General features: G+C 34.5%; 1 protein-coding gene across 1 annotated transcript; it reads left to right on the top strand.

Moving 5' to 3' along the window:
- The first annotated feature begins 872 nt into the window (after positions 1–872).
- LOC108669339 (UDP-xylose and UDP-N-acetylglucosamine transporter) lies at positions 873–11,905 on the top strand. The gene is made up of 7 exons (XM_018156648.2): positions 873–1,019; positions 4,865–4,978; positions 5,520–5,622; positions 6,227–6,358; positions 7,155–7,322; positions 7,873–8,033; positions 8,241–11,905. Exons 1-7 carry the CDS (start codon positions 943–945, stop codon positions 8,482–8,484), a joined length of 999 nt encoding a protein of 332 aa, XP_018012137.1. The 5' UTR covers positions 873–942; the 3' UTR covers positions 8,485–11,905.
- Positions 11,906–14,621: the final 2,716 nt, after the last annotated feature.

Genomic DNA, 14,621 nt, shown 5'->3' with positions numbered 1-14,621 from the left:
CTCAAACCCTACCACAGCTAAGGGAACGGATTATTGCAGCAGAGGTTATGGCCATACCTTGCCATGTGTGTGAATGTGCTGTAGAAAACTTCTGAGAACGACTCCAACAGTGTGATGCAGCCAACCAACCCATCTTCCTGATATTGTTTTCAAAACATAAGTATTTTAAATGGTATGTTATGCTAATCTTGAGGAAAATAAACTTTCTTCTTTTTGTACCTCCATTACTCTTTTATTTTACCTCAAAATTGTTCAATCAGTTCTGCCCCACCCTGTATAAGCTAGCTAACACATTTAAATTGTATATTGTAATCAATATATAACAAATAGTCAAAGACTACTTATAGCCTTATAAGAATTAGCTAAGCTGCTAGCTACGTACAATGTATTGCACACTGGATGCCTCTGTACCAAAAACATTCAATTTATTGGAACCTAATACACAATTAAGGCAACAAGTTTATATACCAATTTGTCATTCAAAGTACATTTATACTAAACCATGAATAACAATACCTCTATATAAAATAAAGACTGCCATTCAATATATTTAAATATATGAAAAAATAAAAAATCATGATTTTTATAAAAAATCAAGTGATTTAATCACATGATTTAATCATTTTGGTTTAATCATTGCCAACCCTGCTGGAGAATGGAAAATACTAGCAGAAATTATGGAAATTTTGTTCAAATTTCTCTTAACTATAAAGTATGTTATTGTCTGTTTATTCTAATGTATATTGATAGTGATACTTTTTCATGTAAAAAAGCCTGTTTGTTTGACAAATTTGTTATAAAAATAGATAATGAACTTCATTCCTAGTTTATAACAATTTTTCTATAATTTCTACTGTTTACTTTCAGATGCTTTCCATTAGTCTGATACCTTTTATTGATGAAAAGTATTCATTATAAATTTCTTGCTTGCCTTGTAGTATAATGGGTGCTGCAACTACAATTCTATTTGTTTTCATTGGCTGTTGCAGCAATGTGTTTTTCTTGGAGCTTCTTGTCAAGTAAGTCTGAAACATTCAAAGTTGGATTTATTAATTTAAATCAATTTAATCTATAATATCAGGCAGAATTTTCTGAAATTGGTCTATACAAAAAATCAACTTATGAGGATTGTAGGCAAAAATGTATAATTTTTCTTGATTTTAATAGAAAATAAGTAAAGAGCCCACCTTTTTTCCAGAAAATGTCAAGTGGCTAAGCAAAGTTTTTTAGATGCTTCCTCAAGTTCAATTTTGAATCCCATAAGTAGATCAGTAAAATATCATGGATGCCAGCATTATCATAAATAGGATTTTGATTTAAATTCTGATTGAAAGAGTGAACTAAAAATGAACTGTTTCTAAAAAAATCTCTGGTTTTTCACTATGGCCAAAGGTGTCCATATATTTAATTTTTTGGTCGGTGGCCTCTAAATTGCAGGAATGATGCTGAAATTGTTTTCATAGTAATTTTTAGGCTTAGATTTCAACTGTATCCATAATACATTAGATTTGGACCACAGTCATTTCTAAAAGTTCAATTTAAAGTGTTGCAAAACCTTCACCTGCTTGATAATGAATTTGTATATTTGAAATGTTGCATTCAATTAAACTGTCATTTGCTGACCAGCTCTTTGATCACCTGGTGCCAGCAATATATGTATATTGTTTGACTCATTGAAAAATCAAATAAGAAAATTTTTAATAAAAAGCATGCTCTGGTCTTCAATCAAATTTGCATAAAACATAAATATACATGCACCTTAGCAGATTGTTTGGCCATTCATTATAATTAAGACTTAATGGAAAATCAGGTTGATGTCTTCTAGTAGGTAGACCACACAAATCTTAAGCTAGGTTTTACTTTTACTGGTGATTTCTTGGGATCACGCCAAAAGCATGTCAATGTACTATTTTTGTTTGTGTATCATGCAATGGATGCAGTTATATAAATAAGGAATTTCTTCATTTATACAGGTTTGATTGAAGACCAGAGCGTACTTTTTATTTACGATTTTCTTATTGTTTTTTTCGATAAGCCGAACAAAATTTCTAGCTGGAGCTTGGAGATCAAAAAGCAGATTACCGAATGACATTTTAATAGAATGCGACGTTTCGAATATATCAATATTCATTATCAAGCAAGTGAACAGTTATTACAACGCTAAAAATTGAAATTTGGACATGACATAAGTTCATACAGAAAGTATCGTAGATACTTTCTGTATGAAGCTAATCCCAATCGTCGGGAGTTTTTTGCCTGGTTACCTCTACGGAAATGTTAAGAATCACAAGGAGAATAATCCGCTCCGGCCCATAATTGCCCAAGTTACCTCTCCAATTTACCGAACAGCCCAAGAATTGGATGCTATTATAAAACCGTACATACCAAAGAAATTTTCACTCAGATCTAGAGGAGACTTCTTGGAGATCCTTCGCAATCGGCGCCCATCTGGTCAACTCGCTTCACTTGATGTCAATAGCCTATTCACCAATGTTCCAACCGAACAAACTTTAGAAATAATAGTCAAACATGTCTACTCTAATGAAACTTTGCCGGCCCCATCAATCCCTAAAAATATTCTACTTGATCTCCTCCGCCTCTGTACTTCAGAATCGCCTTTTCGGACCCCAGATAACAAAATATACCAGCAAATTAACAGTGTAGCAATGGGCAGTCCTCTTGGTCCAACATTTGCCGAATTCTACATGTGCGAACTTGAAAACCATGTGTTGTTGGATGCACAAATTAAACCTGACCTTTACTGTCGATACGTCGACGACATCTTCGTCATCATTCGAGACGAAGTTCACATGATGGAGCTGCGCGCGGCTTTAGAACGCAATTCCGTTTTGACATTCACTTACGAATTCGGACAAAATCGCACGTTGCCTTTTCTGGACGTCCTGGTGCAAGACGATAATAATTTGTTTGTCTACAGTTTATCGAAAACCTACAGACGTCGGAAAGGTCCTGAACCAAGAAAGCGAATGTCCCCAGCGCTACAAAATCAGCACTATACGCGCCTTCATACATCGAGCGTTCAAGGCCTGTACCTCTGCTCGTGACTTGAAAACTGAACTCCAAACCTGCAAATAAATTCTTGTCAACAACGGCTATGCAAACAAAACGATTGACAAAGAAATTTCGAATATCAGAGCATCGTCAAAACCGAACAGATGATTCCTCATCAAGAGGTTGCGTCACCAGAATTTACTATCAAAACCAAATGAACGATGGTCATAGGACTGACGAACGAGTCCTCAATTCAATTGTGCAAAATAACATCAGCTGCACAACAGTAACTGACCGAATACAACTTATGATTTACTACAAAAACAAAAAGATCAAGAATTTAATCATGAAAAACAATCCATGTAAAAAGTCCGGACCACTACAAGAAACCAATGTCATTTACAAATTTTCCTGCATGAAAGAAGGTTGTAGACTTCTTCAAAATGTAAATTACATCGGTTTGACAAGCACGACATTGAGCCGTAGACTCACATGCCATCTGCAAGCGGGAGGACCGAAGAATCATATGCGGGAGGCCCACAACGAGACCATCACCCGTGCCACGTTGGAGGCCTGCACCAGCATCGTCATGCGGTGCCCCAACACTACGAGACTGTTGATAGCGGAGGCTCTCATCATTAAGGACGAGTCTCCTGCTATCAATTTGCAAACCGCGGGACTCGTCAGGACGTTGAAATTATTCTCGGATTAATTTAATTTTCGATTTTGAACCGTATCTACGATACTTTCTGTATGAACTTATGTCATGTCCAAATTTCAATTTTTAGCGTTGTAATAACTGTTCACTTGCTTGATAATGAATATTGATATATTCGAAACGTCGCATTCTATTAAAATGTCATTCGGTAATCTGCTTTTTGATCTCCAAGCTCCAGCTAGAAATTTTGTTCGGCTTATCGAAAAAAACAATAAGAAAATCGTAAATAAAAAGTACGCTCTGGTCTTCAATCAAACCTGTATAAATGAAGAACTTCTGCCTAACTACACTAATGTAAGGAATTTCATAGACATTTAAATGAAAATTTTTTATTCTGTTTTAGCAAATCTTGTCTCATTTCTTAGATGATCAATGGATTCATAAATATGTGGTAAATTTTATTGTATTTATCTTTGCTACTTAATTATTAGCTGATTTTGGGATTTTCACTAACATATTAGTTTGTGGAAATCCCAATTTTCCCATAGTATGCAGATGAGTAAAATGTTGAATATAGGTAGGTATTGTTGAAACTTGACTTTCTAGACCAATTTCTATTTTTTATATCACAAAGTATCCAAAATAACAAAGTACCGTATTCAAAATAACAAGTTGTCAATACAGCAAAACAGGGTGACTGACCATTGATGTGGTGACTTGGACCATTTTTAGTGCTGGTACTTTTTGCAATACAAGTAGTCACATAATAAAGATATAAGCCGTATCTCTTTATTGCATTTGTAGGTTATCCTCTAATTTACTTCAAGAGCCATCAACACAATTTTTATTATAAGGTAAAACTTTGAGTACAGCCCATTCTTTTCTTGAAGTCAAAATGGTCCTAGTCACCTCATCAATGGTTACCCTGCTTTATGGTAATTTATAAAACTGAATCTCGTTCTCGGCTTACAATTCTCTGCCCAGGAACATGACTCCACATGTAGGTCATATACAATATATCTTGAAATCCTTTTTTCTGGTTTGAAAATTTGTCCAGTTTAATCTCACACTTCTGTGGATGAAAGCTTATTTCTAACGTACTGCAGTTTTAACCTAAGATGGTCCAGGTGAATATTTATTAAATTTCTTGAATTTATTTTTGTTTTTCTTTTAACTAATATTCACTTTTTTCAGAGCTGAACCATCCAGTGGGACACTCATCACATTTTCCCAGTTTGTCTTCATAGCTGTTATGGGCTTTATCTTCACAATGGATTTTGGCCGCAAGAAGAATGTTATACCCATCAAGTCAGTGCTCTGTTATAAATCTATACTATATTGTCTTATTGGGATTGATCTCATTTGTCTCTATTACATGTTTTTTTTTTTTTTTTTTTTGATTGAAATGACTGTCCATTTAATTCAGCAATGCAAGTTTATATTATGATTCTAACTCTTTTTAAAATCATACTCTATGTATAGATAGGTACATGTCTTTTTTGTGTATTTTTAATTTTTGTGCAAGTAGCACTTATCACTCATTTTTGTCACTTACAGTTTTTGTGATCAAAATATTCACATAGTGGATATATAAAATATATATTTTTATTGCATTTGTATGTTATCTCATGGTACTTCAAGAGCCATTGACACAATTTGTCCAAAGCAAGAAATTTTTTAGTGTAGGATTTTCTTTTCTTAACTGTCAAAATTGTCCAAGTCACCCTGTTTTATGGTATATATATCTGGTCAAAATTGGATTTTTTCAAAATAAAACTAACATTTCCATAAGCTATTCATACACAGCTCCTGTTTGAATAAAACCTATTGAATTATTTTTTTTTTTCAGAGAGTATCTTTTATTGGTTTTCTTCTTCTTCATCGTTAATGTCAGCAACAACTTGGCCTTCAGTTTCAAAATTTCCATGCCACTTCACATGATTTTCAGGAGCGTAAGTTGATGTCTAGGGTATTTTTATAGAAATAATTGGTAAAATTAGCTGCAGGAAGATGGTTTCTGATTATATTTGAATTTATGCTCTTTTTACTGAAATTTTGATTGCTGATATATATTATATTGAAGTAATTTATTAATTGATCATATTTTAATTTCATTTTGAGTCACAATTGGATATTGTTGTTTCTCAATTATTTTGATGATAATTAGATTCCTAAATTGAATTTATGAAAAACTATGTATGTATACTTGAAATAAATTGTACAGCTCTCATAAATGGAGTGAAACTTATCAACACTTTTCTTCAGCGTGAACAATTTTTTTGTATGGTTTTTCATGTTATTGCTTTTCTCTGTTATTCATTTGCAATTTGTATAAATTATATTATAATATACCATCATATTATAATTTCAAATTTTGGCTATCAAATTGGAAATTAGTTTAAAACTTCACATGTCCTGTCTTGCACAATATTTGCATAAAAAATGGATGACCTTACTAATATTTCCTTGCAATTATTCTATTTTCTTGCACAATGTATTCATAGAAAATAGATGACCTGAGTCGTCTATTTTTCCTCGCAATTATTCTATGTACAGGGAGGACTTATAGCCAACCTGATCATGGCCATGATCGTGCTGGGTCGACGCTACACCTTCAGCAAATATTTCTCTGTGGTTCTCATCACGGCAGGCACCATCATGTGCACTATTGCCTCATCCGGGGAAGCTGTGAGTGCTGAGTGCTGCATTGCTTCTACACTTGCATCTTGTGATTGCTAAAAGTACTCACTGGAGTCAACACTATGGATGCTAAGATTTTCACTATTTACAAATTTGTTCCTTCTATCTACACTATTGGTGCTATAATATGTATTCACTAGTTACAAATTTTTTCATTTATACTCACACTATTGCTGCTAAAATTTTCACTAGTTACAAATTTTCTCCTACCCACACTATTGCTGCTAAAATACTCACTAGTTACAAAATTTCTCATTCAAATCAACAATATTTGCTAAAATATTCACTAGTTACAATTTTTCTCATTAATACCTACACTATTGCTGCTAAAATATTCACTAGTTACAAATTTGATATTCATACCCGCACTATTGCTGCTAAAATATTCACAAATTATGCTTACTGAACAAACCCTCAATTAATGTCCACCAGTAACAGGTACAGGTCACTAACATGGGCGTAATTATGACCATGTAATTAGCTGACTCGCTTAATATTGAGTCAGCTTATTGACAGCTTCATAGAAGTCAGCTCATCATTGGACTTTCCTTAATTGTGAATATTTAATGTTTAGATTCCATTTTTACTGCATTTTCTCATTTATAAAAAAAAAATGCTATTGTGCTCGTCATGTCCGTCCGTCCGTCTGTCTGTCCGTGATTTCACGGACAGACAAGAAAATGCGCTCTCTGTCACTCACTGCAGTGAGTACTGATCTAATTTTTTTTAAATGAGCTTTTACAAAAACTTGAACATTATCTCTTATGACGTGTACATTTCCCAGCAAGAAGAAGGGGCCACAGACACAGAGAACGAAGAGAACCTCGTGACGTGGGTGCTGGGGATCGTGCTGCTCACATTCGCGCTCTTCATGTCTGCCAGGATGGGCATCTTCCAAGAGGTCCTATACAAAACTCACGGAAAACATCCAAGAGAAGCTCTCTTCTTCATTGTAGGTTCTTTAATCAGTTATTCTTCTTCAGTTATTTCTGTTCTTTTACATTAAATTGCGTTTTTTCTCCATTTAAAAACTTTTTTAGTTGCATTGCAAACGAAACAATGTACCGTCAATGCCGATAACATCGCCACAGCACTTGATTCGCTGTCCTTTAATAGAAACTATATATTTATCTATCTAGCACGTATCTCTAGCGCCATCAAAACAGCTTAATATTAGTATTAGTGTTTATCATATAGGTGACAACTTGATGTGGTATTTATCAAGTAGGTGTTGACATTGATGTACCGTAGCTGCATTCTGACAGAGCTTCATGCGCAAAGTTCTAAATAAAACTATAGCTGATCTTTTGTCAGTTTACTGAAAAACGAAATGCAAGTAAAGTGAAGACCTTACCTTCATCTCTTTTTTTGTGGCCTCATAATCAACTGATATTCAAATGATGCATCAATATCTCAATTATATGACTAGAGGCGTTTCTAATGCTAATCACTTGTCGTATTCCAATTTGGAAACTCATTTTTATTTTTCTCCCATTTTCCAGCACTTATTATCACTGCCGGGATTTCTACTGTCAGCAAATGACATCATCAAATTCATAAAAGTTTTCTCACTGTCTGCGCCCCTGCCAGCGTTGTCAGCAGTACCGATACTGTCGGCCGTGCCTAGACTCTACCTCTACTTAGCTGGCAACACTCTTACGCAGTGAGACATTTCACCTCATTAATAAACATTAATAACAAATTTATTAATTAGTTTGGATGATTTTGTGTATCTTGCGCAGTGAGATATTTCACATCATTAATAACCTATTATAAATGTTATCATAATGAAATTGAAATGTTTTTGTGTAATCTGTAATAGTTTTGGAAGCAAAATACCGTACAAGTCAATAACCTAAATTGTTTACAGATACGTATGTATCAGCTCAGTGTTCTCGCTGACATCACAAGTCAGCTCACTACACGTCACCCTGGTGCTGACGCTGCGCAAGTTCAGTTCCCTCATCTTCTCTATTTTCTATTTCGGTAACACGTTTACCCTCACCCACTGGGTGGGCACGACCCTCGTGTTCGGAGGTACCCTCATCTTCACTAACGTCATCAGTTTACCTTGGGATGAAGTCGAGCAAGTTGAGCAGAAAAAGAAAGACTGATTAAATGATTATTTTTTGGTAGTATCCAATATGGCATTAAAAATTGACCGCAATAGTAAAGCAAATTTGTTTAGCTGTGGTATAAAATATTAAGTAGAAACATGATTTACTTAGATGATTTTGGTTAAATATTCATTAGGTAAAGTTGAGTCTTCAGCAACGTCATCCATTTGCTCTCTGATAAACTATTAATAAATGAAGCATCGCGTTGAGGAAGTATCAATAATCCAGAGACTGTAAGCTGCACTACATTTTCATTTATTGTGAATCTTGAAATGGCCTATACATTTAGTGGAAATAGGTCTTACACTTCACAAAAACCACGCGCATTGCCCGTGTTTGAATTTTTTGTAGCACGTTTTATTATATCTAGATTTTTTCAGCATGATATTATCCAAGCGGTGACTATATATCAAATGATTGTAGCAAGAGATGACATTTTTTGCGATAATGACTTTTGTGTTGAAGAAATGCGCGTAACTTACCTCTAGAAAAGACAGCGTTAAGAGGTTGTTCAATAAGAAATTGACCACAAATGGCTGTTTAATATTACTGCTCTGTTTGGCCAGTTCGTTGATTTTGATAGTTTCTATATCACGAATACGCTACTGGAAGTGTAGTATTTCCTTTGTCATTACAGTCCCATTGTTTTGTATTGCGTATTTTGGTGTTGCACAATGCAAATTATAAAAGAAACAATCCTAGTTCAAGTGCCAGGTAATATATATTTTTGATGTTAATATAACTTAAGATTTGCACCGCCCAAAGAACTCTACAGCTGTCAGAACTTATGCCTCTGTCATGATTTTTTTTATTAGTTTTGTCCATCGATTTTGATCGCCATAAGGACGTTATATATTGTGTCTGTCTCCTTATAACTAAAATTAGTTTGAAAGAAATTCTCACCATGAAAAACACCAGATGATAGCAAATACGCAAATGCGTTAATCATTTCCATGAATACTGAAATGAAAGGAAATGACCATTGACATTGATTCTCTAGCAAACAACTTTATATCAAAATACTTTTTCCTGGTCACGTTGCCCCAGTATTATTTATTCTTCAGCACCTGTCACCTTTTGATGTAATTATTTATTTACTACCTGTTCAAGATATGAATTTTTACGCTTAAAACTGGTATTTACGTTTATATTTTATCTCCTCATCGGAATATCTACATTCCATGCTTTAGAATTGAAACTTCTGCTGTGGCAATCTGTACATTATGGCTTTCTGTACACTTCTCTGTTGAGACCTGAAAACTGAACTGCCTGCCATGCCAGATACCTTCTTTACTATGTACTGTACACTGCACAGCACAGTACTTTTATTATGATACTACATGTTATGCAGATACTGTACATTATTCGTCTGCACATATCCTGTACTTAGTTCATGATGCTATACTGCATTCGTGATACTGCTCTGCATTGATTATACTGCACTGCATTCATGATGCTGTACTTCGTTAATGATACCGTATTACACTGTATTCATATACAGTACTCATGATACTGCACTGTATTCTGATACTGTATTCATAACTGTATTTCAGACACTGTACCCAGGATACTGAACGCTTCATATATCACAATTGCGTTGTCAATAATCTCTAAGTTGAGCACTAAAATGACGTCTGCGCATCACATAACAATGTTACTTAAACTCAGGGTTTTTTTAACTATTAATTCATTCCTGTTGTATGCAAGATTGTTGATAATTCCATTTTTTCTGCATTTTTTCAGCGGTAAATTATTCATTTATTTCATTTAAACTTGGTTTCTGTTGACCTTTTTTATCCCTATTTTGAACTTTCATTATTGGCTTGAGGTCATGTGTGTATTTTTACATATCATTTGCACTAATGAATAATTTTAAATGCTTCCATAATAGTTTTCATTTTTCATGTTTGATAATTGTTTTTTCGTGCATGCAGCTTTGCAAACAAATTGATATTTTTTTCTTTTGTGCCATATCATTTCAGAAACGCTAATTAGTTTGCTTGTTTGAATATCATAAAAGCCATATTACATAAAGCCAAATGATGCTCCAATATTATTCAATATATTTGAAGATTCCTGAATGGTACTGTGATATGTACAAGTACATTTTTATGAAATATTATAGCCTATCCTTATGCTTGGAATATTTTCTCGAGGTATTTTTTTGCGCACAAGTTATTTTATTTGAAAATATTGTCTTATATTCACACATGGTGGTATATTGCTTCTTCAGTTACTTGGGAATTGTGTTCTCTTCGGCATTAAAATGACGTCATTATTGTCATGTGTATCTTGATCATATAAAGTGTACGTATCTGAATGCAGTTAACGAGTTTTGTGAACTCTACCTCGTTCCTCATTACCATTTACTATTTCTTAAATTGCCGTGTTTTTTTTCTCATTTTTCTTCATCTCCTGTACCGTTAAGTGTCTAATGCTATTTTTTGTTCTTATTTAATTATTTATGTAATACTAAAAAGTTTTCTGTTGAAAATGAAAATAGTATTAAAGAAAGACATTAGGTAATCTAGGTTTGCTTTACCGTCTGAACCTAAAAGTTTATCTATGTCCTGAAAGTTACTAAGACTTTTGTTAAGTTTTTATTGACAGAAAAAGACCATTCTTGACTAAAGTTTGTGCTTTTCCTATAAGGTGCACTTCTTCGTAATATTTAATGAGTTTAAATGCATTGTTTCAAAACCTGATAGTTGAATAGGGACTTTATAGTAGAAGATCAATGATTTTTTTCTACTTGTGTTACATTATTTGTACTCGTGTTATGTTCAGCTTTGAAGAATTGGGTGTTTTCAATAGTCTAATAATAAATGTCTATTTATATATTTTCGTGGTGAACAGGGTAAGTTTTTTATAATTTATTTTAATGTACTTAATTGAAGTTTTGTCATCTTCATCACTGGTCTTCATCAAAGTGGTGTCTTCATCACTGGTCTTCATCAAAGTGGTGTCTTCATCACTGGTCTTCATCAAAGTGGTGTCTTCATTACTGGTCTTCATCAAAGTGGTGTCTTCATCACTGGTCTTCATCAAAGTGGTGTCTTCATCACTGGTCTTCATCAAAGTGGTGTCTTCATTACTGGTCTTCATCAATGTGGTGTCTTGATCACTGGTCTTCATCAATGTGGTGTCTTCATTACGGGTCTTCATCAATGTGGTGTCTTGATCACTGGTCTTCATCAATGTGGTGTCTTCATTACTGGTCTTCATCAATGTGGTGTCTTGATCACTGGTCTTCATCAATGTGGTGTCTTGATCACTGGTCTTCATCAGTGTTGTCGTCTTCATCATTATTCATCAAAGTGGTGTTAGCTGTGCTTCGGCATGTTGAATTTTCACTCCTCTCTGGATTTGCGAATTTAAGGGGAGCGTCTTGGTCTGAAAAAAACTTATTTATTTACGGACGGATCACTTCGAAATTTAATGCACGTATGTAAAACGCAATTCTAAGACTTTTTTGTTCATGTGAATTTTTCGAAAAAAATGAAAGAAAACGAGAAATTCTTAGAAAACGGACAAAATAACCACCCCGTACGACTGCAGCAAGGTTACTGGAGCTGAGTGTCTGTAGACAAGTGATTTATAGTGCACTGCGTGAATTATTCCCCATCTTAAATGTGAAAGAACTCCCCCACCCCCCTCCCTTTCGGGATCTGTCGTGAACGCACAAATCAACGTACAGAGATGGTTTTGGTACCGTTGGATGGGTCAGAATGTCAGCTTTAAGATGAGAATAAAAACAGGAAAAGCCTAAATTGTCGATTTTGGACCAAGACGCTCCCCTTAATGAGATTAAGTGAAAGTATTTGAATTGTTTAACTATTCTTCACAAAAGCATGATCCAAACTTTTGTTGCTACGCTGTACGCGCTCAGCTTACGGTGATGAAATTCTGAACCATGATAATATTGTAGAATATCAAATCATTGTTTTACATTAAAGATTCATGAATGTTAATTTTTGTAAGTTTGTCAAGTAAGATTGAAGCCTTTAGCTTACTCCAGGTTTTGACTGTTGGTGTAAAGCATGTGCGTATTGACGAAATATTGCAAATGTATTTTATTTTTTGTGAGCAACTGTTGTCTTCTGTCTCTGATTTCCTGGTCTCGCGTGCAATGTTGTGTTAAAAACATATCCTATTCGTGGTACAATGTGGGCCATGAAGAAATAAATTTCTTTAAGAAATCATGTTTTTCTATCTCGTGCCGTAATTTAAATAAATATAGATAAATCAAGGTAACAAATTCGTTCACTCATTGAATGATTTTTAACTGCTCCGTGAAACGGATTTCTTACACTTGAGTTTTTTCACTCCAGTTCAAGTGCCAGTTGGCAGCTACAAGGATTGTGTGCAAACAAAAAGTTAACCAATTGCTACAGCTGAAATCAGGGTTGGCGATTTTTTTGATTTTTTTGATTTTTTCAGCTTTTTTGTATTTTTTAGGTGTTATTTTTTATGTTGCAATTAGCCTACTAACAATAACAGTATATGGATCATAATGGATGGCTAAAAAGGGCACTTATTGCCTTCAATAATGGCCAACAGGCCAAGGTGGTGTTCACTACTTAGGGATTTTTGGGTGAACAATTATTGATAAGTCTATTCATTAGCTTTGTAAAGTTTGTATGGAGCAAGGTAATGAGCCAAATATTGACCATTTAACTGGCTTCAACATACAAAAACACTTCAGGAATGCAGATCTTCTAAACATTGAAGAGTAACATAACAGATAGGTAGCTGATTGCACAGTGCACAGCACTATCAATAGATCTACTAGTTTTATGTCCTATAAATCTACCAGACTCTATCCTCTATACACACCGACTAGTAGTGACTGACTGCACTGTTCCCATTTAATTCAGACCAATAAACCAATACTAAACATAAACTGAACGATAACCAAACAAACCTCATACGACTTGAAACGAGACTTAAGTTATGAGAAAAGCTAACACTGTTTGAAATAAACATGTGCACAATTCAAATATTTTGTATCCATTCGCTGCATTTAATTATTTTATATATAGTCTTATAATTGTAATTGTTTTGTTTCTAGTTTCAAATTCACATATTTAAAGAATGAAATTAAATATTTTAATTAGAATACTCGTATTAGGGTGGAAAATCTTTCTAATTGCCTAAAAGGTCAATACAATGTCAACCTCTCAATATACAGGGTGGAGCAGAACCAATTGAGCAGTTTTGAGGTTAAATAATAGAGTAATGGAGGTACATAAAGAAGAAAGTTTATTTTCCTAGAGGTTAGCATAACATACCATTTTGAATACTTATGTTTCGAAAACAATATCTGGAAGATGGGGGCCATTAGCTGCAACACACTGTTGGAGTCATTCTCAGAGGAGGGAGTGAACAGTGAATTCCAATCGCTATGCTGCAAAATTTCTTACAGCCCATGATGGAAAACGTTGTTGAAAATGAAGCATTGGGAGACGTGGTTCCAGCAGGATGGGGCTACAGCTCACACAGCTCGAATGTCACTCAATGTTTTGAAACGCATGTTTCCTGTAGGTCTGGTGTCTCTAAGGGGTGATTTACAGTGGCCTGCGAGGTCACCTGATTTGAGCATTTGCGATTTCTTTCTTTGGTGACATCTAAAAGAAAGAGGTTCAGAAGTCGCCCTCACACCCTATCACAGCTAAGGGAACGGATTATTGCAGCAGAGGTTATGGCCATACCTCGCCATATGTGTGAACGTGCTGTAGGAAACTTCCGAGAACAACTCCAGCAATGTGATGCAGCTAACAAACCCCATCTTCCTGATATTGTTTTCAAAACATAAGTATTTTAAATGCTCTGTTATGCTAATCATGAGGAATATAAACTTTCTTCTCTATGTACCTCCATTACTCTTTTATTTTGCCTTAAAACTGTTCAATCAGTTCTGCCCCACCCTGTATAACCTAGCTAACATATTTAAATTGTATATTGTTATCAATATATAACAAATAGTCAAATAGTTAGACTACTTATAGCCTTATAAGAATTAGCTAAGCTGCTAGCTACGTACAATGTATTGCAACACTTGATGCCTCTGTACCAAAAACATTCCATTTATTGGAACCTAATACACACTAAAGGCAACAAGTTTATATACCAAT

The sequence above is a fragment of the Hyalella azteca genome, unplaced genomic scaffold (genome assembly GCF_000764305.2).
Source record: "Hyalella azteca isolate HAZT.00-mixed unplaced genomic scaffold, Hazt_2.0.2 contig12682, whole genome shotgun sequence".
Classification (NCBI taxonomy): Eukaryota; Metazoa; Arthropoda; class Malacostraca; order Amphipoda; family Hyalellidae; genus Hyalella; species Hyalella azteca.
The sequence above is the reverse complement of the archived record's forward strand: the minus strand, read 5'-3'. Positions and strand labels throughout refer to the sequence as shown.

What these genes read in the sequence shown, in the direction of transcription:
- LOC108669339 (XM_018156648.2), top strand. Translation starts at nt 943, where the DNA reads ATGGGTGCTGCAACTACAATTCTATTTGTTTTCATTGGCTGTTGCAGC. An exon ending in TTCTTGGAGCTTCTTGTCAA is followed by an intron (nt 1,020 to 4,864) that starts GTAAGTCTGAAA and finishes CACTTTTTTCAG; the next exon opens with AGCTGAACCATCCAGTGGGA. An exon ending in TTCACATGATTTTCAGGAGC is followed by an intron (nt 5,623 to 6,226) that starts GTAAGTTGATGT and finishes TTCTATGTACAG; the next exon opens with GGAGGACTTATAGCCAACCT.